General features: G+C 41.3%; 1 protein-coding gene across 1 annotated transcript; it reads right to left on the minus strand.

The window, feature by feature from the left end:
• Positions 1–9,593: 9,593 nt before the first annotated feature.
• LOC132624079 (uncharacterized) lies at positions 9,594–11,209 on the minus strand. The gene is made up of 4 exons (XM_060338910.1): positions 11,025–11,209; positions 10,779–10,913; positions 10,460–10,700; positions 9,594–9,830 (listed from the first exon to the last, which is right to left on the minus strand). The coding sequence occupies exons 1-4, from the start codon at positions 11,207–11,209 to the stop codon at positions 9,594–9,596; spliced, it is 798 nt and encodes a 265-aa protein (XP_060194893.1).
• Between the last annotated feature and the right edge of the window lie 1,218 nt (positions 11,210–12,427).

A 12,427-nucleotide genomic window follows, 5' to 3' on the forward strand; every position in this document is an offset into this window, starting at 1 on the left:
ATTGAGAGGAAGATCCTTTCTAAGCGCAAGTTCGGCAGTTCATGAGAAAAATCACCAGCAAAGTAGACCAGACCGCCAAGGAAGCCGAGAAGAGTGACAAGGAGTTTCAAAGGCGCTTGAGTCAAATTCGTGGGGCTCCCCCCATCGTGCAGGGTCCGGACGCCCAGAGGTACATCCAGTTGGCGTACAACCTCGAGGATGCGCTGAAGTTGATCCAAAAGAGATTTAAGATGCCCAACATCCCCAAATATAATGGGACAATGGACCTGAAGGAGCATATCATGGCCTATACTCCCAAGTATAATAGGACAATGGACCTGAAGGAGCATATCATGGCATATACTATGGCGGTCAAAGAGAATTATTTGATGGAGAATGAAATTAAGTCGATCCTGATCAAGAAGTTTAGAGAGACCCTCGCCTAGGGAGCTCTAACGTAGTGCTCCCAGCTGCCTAAGCATTCGATCACCTCATTCGCCATACTAGCCGACATGTTTATCAAGGCACATGCAGGGGCAAGAAAGGTGAAGACCAGAAAGGCAGATATCTTCCGCAGGCGGATATCTTTCGCATCGCATTGGGAGAGTCAGAATGTCTTCAGGGCTTCGTCACCTAGTTCTAGAAGGAACGCATGCTTCTGCCTGTGGTACTAGATGATTGAGCTGTCGAGGCTTTCACCAAGGGGTTGAATCCCTTAAGCTTCGATGCTTCCCAAAAACTCAAGAAAATCCCTTGGAGTTTCAGGATACTACTTGGGAAGATGTTCACAAATGGTATGAGTAAAAAATCCAGGTGGAAGACAACCTGCTGGGGACTCCCGCAGGAGAACGCCCCGGTAAAACGGACAAGGGCTTTGGACCGGATCGGGGTTCTTCGAAGAATTGCATCCAACCTTATCCTCACAAAAGCAGCCAGTGACATTCCAGACTATCGATTGTTGGAGAAACCAAATGTAAACAAGAAAGAGAGTTATGGAAAGAATAGCCGCGGGCTACAGAATAAGAGCGATTCTTCCGGATCCTCTTCAAAGGGGATGAAATACCCAATACTTTCAGATTATAACTTTACAATTAATGAAGCAGAAATGGTGGCCGTGCTAAGGACCCATCCGGCATCGCGTCTCCCTATGCCTCTACGATTCGATACTAACACCAAGGATCAGATGGTATGGTGCGACTTCCACGGAACCCATGGGCACAAAACGAATTATCGCAGACATCTTCGAGAGGAGGTGGCTAACATGCTCAACAGAAGGCATCTCTAATAATTCTTAAGTGAAAGAACGAGAAATAATTACGGGAAATCTATACCTACAGAGGAGAAGAAAGCTTCGGACGCCCCTCCGCATGGTATCAACATAATGTTTTGCGGATCCATGATCGCCGGTACCAATTTCACCGCTTCCAAGAAGATGAAGATCTCGATAACGCAGGAAAAGAGAACTCGGGAACTCCCGGATGAAGGCGCGATCACTTACTCTGACGAGGATGCAACAACGTCACTTGGCCAATAACGACGCCTTGGTTATCACCGTCTTCATTGACTACTTCCAAGTAAAGTGGGTGATGTTCGATCCGGGCAGTTCAGCTAATATCATCCGCTGGAAAGTGGTGGGGCAAATGGGGCTGCTAGAAAAAATCATACAGGCTGTAAGGGCCTTGCTGGTTTCAACATGTCCAGTGAAACTACTAAAAGGGAGATCGATTTGCCTGTGGAAGCCGGAGGAGTTTTCAAAGAAACAAAGTTCTACGTGATTGACGGTGACATGCGCTATAGTGCAATCTTTGGAAGGCCTTAGCTCTATGATATGAAGGTGGTTCCCTCAACTCTGCATTTACTGCTGAAGTTCCCTACTCCGAAAAGGATCAGGCAGATCCAGGGGAAACAACTGGCAGCAAAGGAGATATTTTCAATTGAGGAGCCTAAAGTAAGCCAAGCAGCCACAACCGACCAATAGCAATCATAGGAGTTGGAACCCATCCCGGGGGAAATTCAGTAAATTCCCTGGAAGAAAAAAGCCAGGTGGGTCCGAAAGATGAACCTGAGGGCGAGGCTGACCCCGAAACTCACAAAACAATTTCTTAATTATTTAAGAGATAATGGTGATTATTTTTCTTGGTCCCACAAAAACATGACAAGTATACCATTAGATGTGGCGACCCATAAGCTTGGACTACACCTCAGCTTTCCACTTGTGCGCCAAAAGAAGCGCCCATTGCTGAGGTCCGCAACTGGTTTGTCAAGAAAGAGGTATCCGATTTATTAAATATAGGATCCATCTAGGAAGTCAAATACCCAAATTGGCTAGCAAATGTAGTCGTGGTACCAAAGAAAGGAAATAAATTTAGGATGTATATCAATTTTAAAGATCTTAATAAAGCATGTCCGACGGACTCGTTTCTACTTCTGAGCATAGGTCAGATGATCGATTCTACGGTAGGTCACGAGGTAATGAGTTTTCTCGATGCCTACTCCAGGTATAACCAAATCAGGATGCACCCGGAGGTTCAAGAGAAAACATCCTTCATCACAAATTTTAGGACCTATTGTTATAACGTGATGCCCTTCGGATTAAAAAATGTCGGAGCCACTTATGCAAGGCTTGTTAAAAAAATGTTCGAACGGTAAATAGATAAAATAATGGAAGTTTATATTAATGACATGCAGGTTAAGAGTCCGTGTAAAGGACCACATGAGTCAATTACAGGACATATTCGACATCATACGGCAGTTCAAGATGAATCTCAATCCGAAAAAATGCGCTTTCGAGGTAGGATCTGGAAAGTTTCTGGGTTTCCTTATCTCTCAAAGGGGGATAGAAATAAATCTATATAAAATCAAGGCAATCAAGGACATTCCGGATACTCTGGAAGATGTGAAGGCAGTACAACGGTTGACCGGCTGGATCGCATCACTTAGCAGGTTCATATCCCGATCATCGAAAAAATGCCACAAGTTCTTCTCCTTGCTGAAGAAAAAGAACGACTTCGAATGGACACCGGAGTGCCAGCAAGCGCTTAGTGATCTGGAAGCATGCTTGTTATCTTTTCTGCTCATGTCAAAGCCAAGGGACGGTGAATAGTTGCTAGTCTATTTGGACGTCTCAGAGGTTACGCTAAGCGGTGTTTTAGTATGGGAAGAGAAAGGTACGCTATTTCCTATATAACAGAAAATTAGAGTCATATCTAGGGCCGAAACACAGTACCCCCTTCTGGAAAGATTGGCCTTTGCTTTAGTGATGGCATCACGAAAGCTTCAGCCTTATTTCTAATACCACCTAATTGTTGTTGTAACCATGTTCCCGTTACAAAACATACTCCATAAACCCAAACTTTTGGGGAGGTTGGCAAAATGGGCAGTAAAGTTAAGTGAGTTTTATATAGAATACAAACCACAGACTGCGATCAAGTCTCAAGTTCTTACAAACTTTGTATTCGATTTCAGTCCAGGTGTGACTCCTCAAGCTGAAAAGGAAGCTTCCTTGGTATCGGGGGCTACCCCCTGGGTTTGGATGCTCTACACTGATGGAAAATCTAACGTAAAAGGAACCAGTCTGGGTGTAGTCCTACATACCTCTACCGGAGAAATTTTGAGGCAGGCAATAAATTGCGTACCTCTAACTAACAACGAGGCAGAGTATGAAGCTTTGATTGCAGATCTCGAGTTAGATCGGGGACTAGGTGTTGAAGTAATCGAGGCAAAGTGAGAATCCCATCTAGTGATAAACTAAGTCCATGGCGTATTCAAAGCAAAGGAAGAGCGCACATTGCGATATCTCAAAAGAGTGCTGAAGTTGCTCTCCGAATTCCAAGAATGGACGGTAGTGCACTTACCCAGGGAAGAAAACATGAAAGCGGATGCCCTTGCCAACTTGGGCTCTTTCACGGAATCGGTAGGCCCGAACTCTGAATCAGTAGTCCAGTTGCACTATTCGGCAGTGTATGATGAGGTTAATTCCACCAGCTTGGTCTAGGACTGGCCAAATGAATTCTTGGATTACCTGAAGCATGGAGAGTTATCAGACGACCCAAAAGCCCCAAGAGCACTGAAAACTAAAGTTACACGGTATAACATCATCGATGGCCTGCTATACTAAAGGTGTTATTATGGCCCGATAGCACAATGTGTGGGGCCCGAGAAAGCTGAATACATAATGAGAGAGGTCCATGAAGGAATCTGCGATAATCATTTAGGTACGGAGTCTCTAATGAGAAAGTTAATCAGGGCTGGATACTATTGGCCCAGAATGGAAGAGGATTCAAAGGCATTCGTTCGAAGATGCAATAACTGCCAACGGCATGCACAAACACTGCACCAGCTGGGTGAAGAGTTACACCCGGTCGTGTCTCCTTAGTCATTCATGAAATGGGGGGATGAACATAGTTGGGCCTCTGCACGTGCTACTAATGACTGACTATTTCTCTAAATGGGTAGAAGCTAGGGCCTACAAGAAGATCAGTGAGAAGGAGATAATAGACTTCATAGGGCAACATATAATATGTCACTTTGGGATCCCGAAAGAGATAGCTTATGATAACAGACCGCAGTTCGTTGGATCCAAGGTCACCAAATTCCTTGAGGACTTAAATATCAAACTCATCACCTCTTCTCCTTATCACCCCAGTGTGAATGGTCAAGCTGAATCAACTAACAAAACTATAATTCAAAATTTGAAGAAGTTGGAAGATGCAAAGGGGTCCTGGCCATCCAAGTTGCTTGAGGTACTTTGGGCATATATAACCACGGCCAAGTCTAGTACCGGCGAAACTCCTTTCTCCCTAGTATATGCGACGGAAACATTAATTCCGATAGAAGTTGGTACTCCGAGTCTACGATACCTCCGAGCCGATGACTAGTCCAATTCGAACGCGATGTTGGTTCAGTTGTACTTGCTTGAAGAATAGATAGTTCAGAATGATCGCACAAAAGCAGCAGATGGAACATTACTACAACCGCCAGACAACCTTCGAAACTTTAAAATTGGGGACTTGGTACTTCGGAAGATAACACACAATACAAGAGACGTAAATGTATGTAAGCTGAATTCGAATTGGGAAGGTCCTTGTAAAGTGACTGTATAGCCTGAAAAGGATCGTACCAGCTGGAGGATGAGAATGTCCATAACCTTCCAAGCAATTAGAACGTCACTTTTCTAAAATGATATTAAGCGTAGTTGGGGATGACGTGGCTAGCAGGATTGGACTCTATTTATCTTCGACTGGTTTTTGTCCCAATTGGGTTATTCCGATAAGGTTTCTAACGAGGTGGTCCTGTCTGGTTCTTTTTTGACATGTTTACCAGGAGAAATTGTCCAGTGCTTGGGAGTTTATTCTTTGCTCCCAAACACTGAGGGGACAATATACACTCATGCAGAGATTAAGACTAATCTTCGAGCCAAAAGTCAAAATAAAAGTCGCATGATGTCATTGGGGACTTCGCGGGTCAGTGGACCTTTCAGCACATATAACTGGACTGACAACACTTGATGGCAGCCAAATTGTTATGAGATTGAGGAAGCAATAAAGACACCCCTTCTTTTCAAAAAAATTCTTGAATTTCTTGCCACTCGAAAGCATAAAATATTAATGGATTCTATGTATGACATACCTATAACTTGTGCCCAAAAGAATGCGAGACGTCCTTTTCTAAAGCACCTTAAAAATAAGGGCCCACTCTTATATTAAAAACTTACTAAGGAAAAGATTGAAATTCAATTGTCTTGGGGATCGAACAAATTGTCACCGATATGATAACTAGATGTATTAAATGAGAGACCGTTCAGGCTCCGTTACGGGAAGTTGAAGTTTGGAAAAAAGACCAAACAAGCTGCTTTCTGGCAGGTTAAATTTAAAGCCCTCCGGTTCGAAACTGCAAGGCTTTAAGTCACAAGTTCTCTTTCCCTATCTTTTAAAGAAAAACGTGATTTGTCTTTGCAAAAGAAATAAATCATGCAAAAGCAATTTAATGTAAGGAACAAAGTATTGAAAGCACTAAGATGGTTCGCTATTATATGATAAAAACTCTCCGAGGCTATAAGGACATGGAAGCAAGAAGTTATCAGCCTATGAAAGAAACCGACACGCTCGATTCCATGGTCCGCCAAGGCTCTAACGAAACAAAACATTCAAAAAATTCTTATTCGAAAAATAAAACGCATAGGCATAGGCACGTAGACCCAAAAGACAAAAAGACTTGAATCTAAGAGGAGGGAGAACCACCCCCGGAAGTGGGAAGTTTGTTTGACCCTTGCTATCAGAGCCGCTCTTCTCAGAGGTCTGAAGATTCGCTATCGCGGATTCGACAGCCGCAAAGTCTACGTCAGCGTCCAGCAGCGCCTCTGAAAGATCCAGTTTATTGTTCAAAGCTTCCTAGAAGGCGTCCTGACGTGACTTCAGAATAGCTAGGTCATGGGCTAAGTTTTCCTTATACTCTACAGCAATGCGACGTTATTGCAGCTTTTCCCATCGGGTCCAGAGTTGGGCTCGGGTGTCATGCCCTAAACCCGACCCTGGACGTAATAGGCATCCGATGTAATAAATAACACTGGAAGCACCTTATGAATCAACGAACATCTAATCCTTTCTGTTAAACAACCTATCTTAATAAATATAAAACAAGTCATTTATAATTTGGACGAAAGGATAATCATATTTAGAGGTAATTCAACGGAAGTTAAATAAAATACTTTGTTATAAAACGTGGCAAAATTCCTCAACGAGTCATGTGAGACTCCAAAATACTACCTAGTATCTGACAATAATCTATGGAGCTACTAAGATCCTAAGTAAATGTCTAACTCATCGGGACGCAGCCCGGAACACTGAAATAAATAAGTAAATACAGGATAGTGTCCTACGAACAAGCATGTGCGTTCACCAATAAGTCTGAAAGTAGCAAGCATTCCTATTCCGCACGTGTATCACGAACTTGCTCCTCAATGTTACCTGACACACCACAAAAACTAACAATCGTATGCCTGAGTACTGGGTACTCATTGAGTGTCTAAGGGATAATAGTTAACAAAAACAAAATAATATAAATAAAATCCGTAAAACGGTATCAATGAAAGACAGTTCAAATCCAAAGAAAAAGTAAGCCAGTAACCTTAAAGAAATCATGAGAGAATCAAACAACAAAGAACACATCAAGTTAAATCATTACCGTTTACCGTGTCAAGTATTTCACTTACGAACTCAATATCACCACAAGACACTCACAGGAAACAAAATATTAACTACTCGATACTCCAGGCTAAGAATTCACGGAGGCTAATCGCCCTCTGGACTACCACAGCAATAGATGCACTGGGTTGCATGCCTCAGAGGTCAATCGTCTTCTCGACTAACACAATAATAATTGTATCGATACGTTAGGATCCATAACGGCTAATCACCCTCTGGATTAGCACAACTTTCCCATACAGGCCAAACACAAACAATTACAATCATGGCATATAACCAAATCATCAATCGGGGCTTATAGCCGAATTCAGTTCTCAACCCATTTTCTCAAAATAGAGGTATTTCATATCACATTCAATTTATAAAATCGTGTTCAATTCACCAATTCCATTGCAAGTTCAAGATCATTCATTCAAGGCAAAACAAATTTAAAACTTTGGTCTTTTAGAAATAAATTCAATCCTCCCATAATGGGGCAAAATGTGTTCATTATGATAGTTTAATTCGTTTAAGGTTCGATAGAGGCTTAACCCTACACGCGCATGACCTTATTCAAAATCATCTCACATTCCGAAAATAAATTCGAAAGAAGCATCCATAAAAACAAGATTTTTCAGTCATGTTCATATTCTAATGCAGGATTTCAAAACACATGTATTCATCCACACGCATAGAATAAGAAGAGCATACTTAATACGTTTCAGTAAAGTTGTCATGCTTCAAAAAAGATTTTCAAAACATACACATACATCAAATCCCGCTCAAATGTAATTCTCAAGGTTCAACAATCACACTACAATGGTTTTATATGAGAAAGATTAGAACTTTACACCTTTCCGTAGGATTCCTACCCTTTTTGAAAAGTAGGGTTTCTAGGCCTAATTTTGTGTTCTTGCTTTCATGAAATTCACCCATGGATTCCGATGATATATAAATGATGTATAAACCCCAGCAATCCCCATAACTATACTTGAATTTCAGAAACTTACACAATGAATTCCCAACGATTCTCCTCTTCAACCGTTCTTGAATCGAATTCTCATAATCTATGGAGTAGGTAAGGTTTCTAATGTTAATTTTCGTTAGATTGAGGTACTAATCATTGGAATTGATCAAGAACTTACCTTAGATGTTTTGGGGAAGCCTTAGGGTTGTTTGCTCTCAAAAAGTCGTCTTTCAATGGTTTTCTACGAAGTTGGAATATATGATAAATGAAATTTCAAGTTAAGTGTTAAATTTATAGCACGGGGCATTTGGAACACCTGGCTCGCCGAGCAAGCTAAAAATCGAGGGGTGACCTCGCTAAGGGCCTCGCTCAGCTAGCTGAATAGCGAGGTCGTAGCTCGCTTTGAGGTTCGCTCAGCGAGCTCACCCGACCAAAATGGACTTAGTCGATTTTTCTTAATTGTTTTCACTTTTGGACCCTCTACCTGACTGAGCGAGGGATATGGAAAGCTCCTATCTCTCTCTGGAGCTTGCTCAGCGAACTCCGCACCCATTTCATACTTAGACAAAATTTTATGTTTTTTTTATTTTTTTGACAGTTTTAAGTGAAATAAGCATAACTCCTAGCACACAGCTCTTCCTGAGCATCACTTTATATGGATAGAAAAGTCTTTCAAATATATATAACTTTTATGTTTTGAGTTTTCTCAAATTGCTAATGGATTTTCACATAAACAGGCTGGAAGTCAGGTCTACCGAAAACTTAGTCGATTCTATCGAATCTTACACACCCCACTATTCATATTGATCTTAAAACAACTATTTTCACCCAAACTCATCTCAATATGACTTCATATGTCTAAAATGTTACATTAATACTCTTTCAACATATTCACACCTAATTCGAATTTACGGAGTGTTACATTATCCCCCTCTCAGGATCATGCGCCATCAAATGAGAGTTATGGCCTAAGATTTTCACTAAACCTCAAGTCTTCAAAATTTTCACTAGAGTTCCTTTGTGTTGCAAGCTATCTCAAACAAAACTCAGCTAATGCTCTAACAATAACCATATGGTCCTTACAGGGACTCCCCACAACTACACCAAACAAGCCTATCCATGAAATAAGAGATTTACACCTTTAGTCTACACTTTAACTAGGATTCGATAACCAAAAAGGTTCAACACATACCTGAAATAGGAAATAAGTGAGGGTATCTCTTATTCATGTCCTCCTCCACTTCCCAAGTCACTTCTTCGGTATTATGGTTTCCCCACAGGACTTTAACCGATGCTACATCTTTTGTCTTTAACCTTCTAACTTGTCGATCTAAGATCTGAACCGATTCCTCTTCGTAAGACAACCCTTCGTTGGATTCAATCTCTTTATGATTCAAGACATCAAAAGGATCAGGATTATACAATCTCAACATCCAAATGTGAAACACAGGATGCACCATGGCCATCTAAGACGGTAACTTCAATTCATAAGCCACCTTCCCAATTCTCCTAACAATCTCATATGGGCCAATAAAATGAGGGCTGAGCTTACCCTTTCTACTAAACCGCATCACTCCCTTCATTGGCAACACTTTCAAAAAGAATGTGTCACCAACAACAAACTCTAACTCATGACGCCTCATATCCGTATAAGAATTCTGTCGACTCTGAGCTGTCTTTAGTCGTTGCATAATGAGGTTCACCTTCTCGATTGCTTTGTTCACTTATTAAAAACCAAATAAATCTACTTCGGTGGGTTCAAACGACCCGATTGGTGATCTACAACGTCTCCCATAAAGTGTTTCATATAGAGCCATCTGAATACTGGCTTGATAACTATTGTTGTGCGCGAACTCCACAAGAGGTAGATGCTCATCCCAATTACCTCAAAAGTCAATTTCACATGCTCGCAACATGTCTTTTAGAGTTTGTATAGTTCTCTCTGCTTGTCCATCTATTTGAGAATGGAAAGCAGTACTCAAGTTTACCCGAGTTCCCAAACCTTCTTGAAATGATTTCCAGAAATGAGCAGTGAATTGTGTACCTCTATCTGATATGATGGATGTTGGAATTCCATGTAATCTCCCTATCTCCTTCAGATATAACTTGGCGTATTATGCTACGGTGTCCGTTGTCTTCATAGGAAGGAAATGAGCAGACTTAGTGATTTTGTCCCTTAAGTGAGTATGTCCATTATCACCCAAATAGAATCGAACTTGGCCCTTGTACGAGGTAAAACCATAACAAAGTCCATGTTAATCATCTCCCACTTCCATTGGGGAATCTTAATATTCTGAGCCAAACTACCAGGTCTTTAGTGTTCCGCCTTTACCTGTTGACAGTTCAAACACTTAGCCACAAAGTTAGAGATATCTACCTTTATGCTCTTCCACCAACAGCGTTGTTTCAAATCCTTATACATCTTGGTAGATCCTGGATGCATAGAATATTTAGAACTATGCGCTTGAACCATCAACCCTTGTCGAAGACCATCAACATCAGGGACACATAAGCGCCCTTGCAATCTTAGAACATCATCATCTGCTCCAACGGTGAACGAAGAGTACTCACCCCTTTCAACTTCATCTCACAGTCTCACCACGAGTCTATCTTCATATTGCTTGGCCTTAATTCTCTCCATAATATCAGACCGCGTTTGCGTGATTCCCATTAGCTCCCCATCCTCAGTTTCATCAAGTCGAACTCTAAGACTAGAAAGTCTTTGAATTTCCCTACCCATCAGCATATCCTGAGCACGTAAATATGCTAGTGTGCCTATGGACTTTCTGCTCAAAGCATCAGCAACAACATTCGCTTTACCAGGATAGTACAAGATATTCAAGTCATAATCTTTCAACAGCTGTAACCATCTCCTCTATGTGAGATTCAACTCTCACTGCTTGAAGATGTATTGCAAGCTCTTATGATCAGTGAAGACATCACAGTTCTCACTATACAAGTAATGACGCCAAATTTTTAAAGCAAAAATCACAGCAACCAATTCCAAATCATGGGCAGGATAATTCTTCTCATGCTTTTTCAACTGTCGCGAAGTGTAGGCTACCGCTTTACCATTCTGCATCAACATACAACCCAACCCAATTCTGGAAGCATCACAATAAACTATATATCAACCAGACCCTAAAGGTAAAGTCAGAATAGGTGCCGAAGTCAATCACGCCTTAAGCTTTTGAAAGCTCTTTTTACAGGCTTCAGACCATTGGAACTTAGCAGTCTTCTTAGTCAGTTTCATCAGTGATACAGCTATAGATGAACAACCTTCTACAAACTTTTGGTAGTAACTTGCCAAACCCAAGAAGCTACAAGTATTTGTCGCACTTGTGGGTCTCGGCCAGTACTTAACTACTGAAATTTTTTGAGGATCAACCTTGATGCCTTCGCTAGACATAACGTGACCTAAGAATGCCACATAGTTAAGCCATAACTCGCACTTAGAAAATTTTGCATACAACTTGTTCTCCTCAAGCATTTTAAAGGTTATTCTCAAGTGACCTGCATGTTTCTCACGACTCTTCGCATGCACTCGAATATCATCAATAAAGACAATAATAAAACAATCAAGAAAGAGTTTGAACACGCGATTCATCTGGTCCAAAAATGCAACAGGGGCATTCGTCAGACCAAAGGACATCACCAGAAATTTAAAGTGCCCATAACGAAAAGCTGTTTTTGGAATATCCTGCTCCTTCATTTTCAGCTGATGATAACCAGACCTCAAGTCGATCTTGGAAAATAATTTAGCACCCTGAAGTTGGTCAAACAAGTCATCTATCCTGGGGAAAAAATACTTATTCTTAATGGTCACCTTATTAAGTTGACGATAATCAACACCCATTCTAAGATAACCATCCTTCTTTCTAAAGAACAGGACCGGAGCACCGTAAGGTGAGGTACTTGGTCCAATAAAACCTTTATCCAGCAAGTCCTTCAATTGGTCTTTCAATTCTCGTAGCTCCGCCGGAGCCATGCGATACGGAGGAATAGAGATCGGTTAAGTATCAGTGACAACATCAATCCCAAAATCAATAACTCTATCAGGTGGAATACCTGCAAGATCTTCTGGAAACACTTCGAAAAATTCATTAGCTATAGGAACAAACTTAAATTCGGGTACTACAGCTTGAGTATCGTTGACGGCAACTAGATGATAAATACACCCGTTCGAAATCATTTTATGAGCCTTGAGATATGAAATAAAAATACCTCGAGGCTTAGCAACATCACCTTTTCACACAAATATGGGTTCATTAGGGAATTCAAATCGAACTAATTTATGCCG

The sequence above is a fragment of the Lycium barbarum genome, chromosome 12 (assembly GCF_019175385.1).
Source record: "Lycium barbarum isolate Lr01 chromosome 12, ASM1917538v2, whole genome shotgun sequence".
In the NCBI taxonomy this organism is placed as follows: domain Eukaryota; kingdom Viridiplantae; phylum Streptophyta; class Magnoliopsida; order Solanales; family Solanaceae; genus Lycium; species Lycium barbarum.

Bases quoted from the DNA above. Each gene is read 5' to 3' on its own strand.
- LOC132624079 (XM_060338910.1), bottom strand. From the start codon at position 11,209: ATGCAGAATGGTAAAGCGGTAGCCTACACTTCGCGACAGTTGAAAAAG. The intron at 10,701-10,778 runs GTCTGATATTAT...TGAAGTTGAAAG, and splicing joins ATGGGAATCACGCAAACGCG to GGGTGAGTACTCTTCGTTCA. The intron at 9,831-10,459 runs GTAAAGGCGGAA...GCAATCGAGAAG, and splicing joins AGTGTTTGAACTGTCAACAG to GTGAACCTCATTATGCAACG.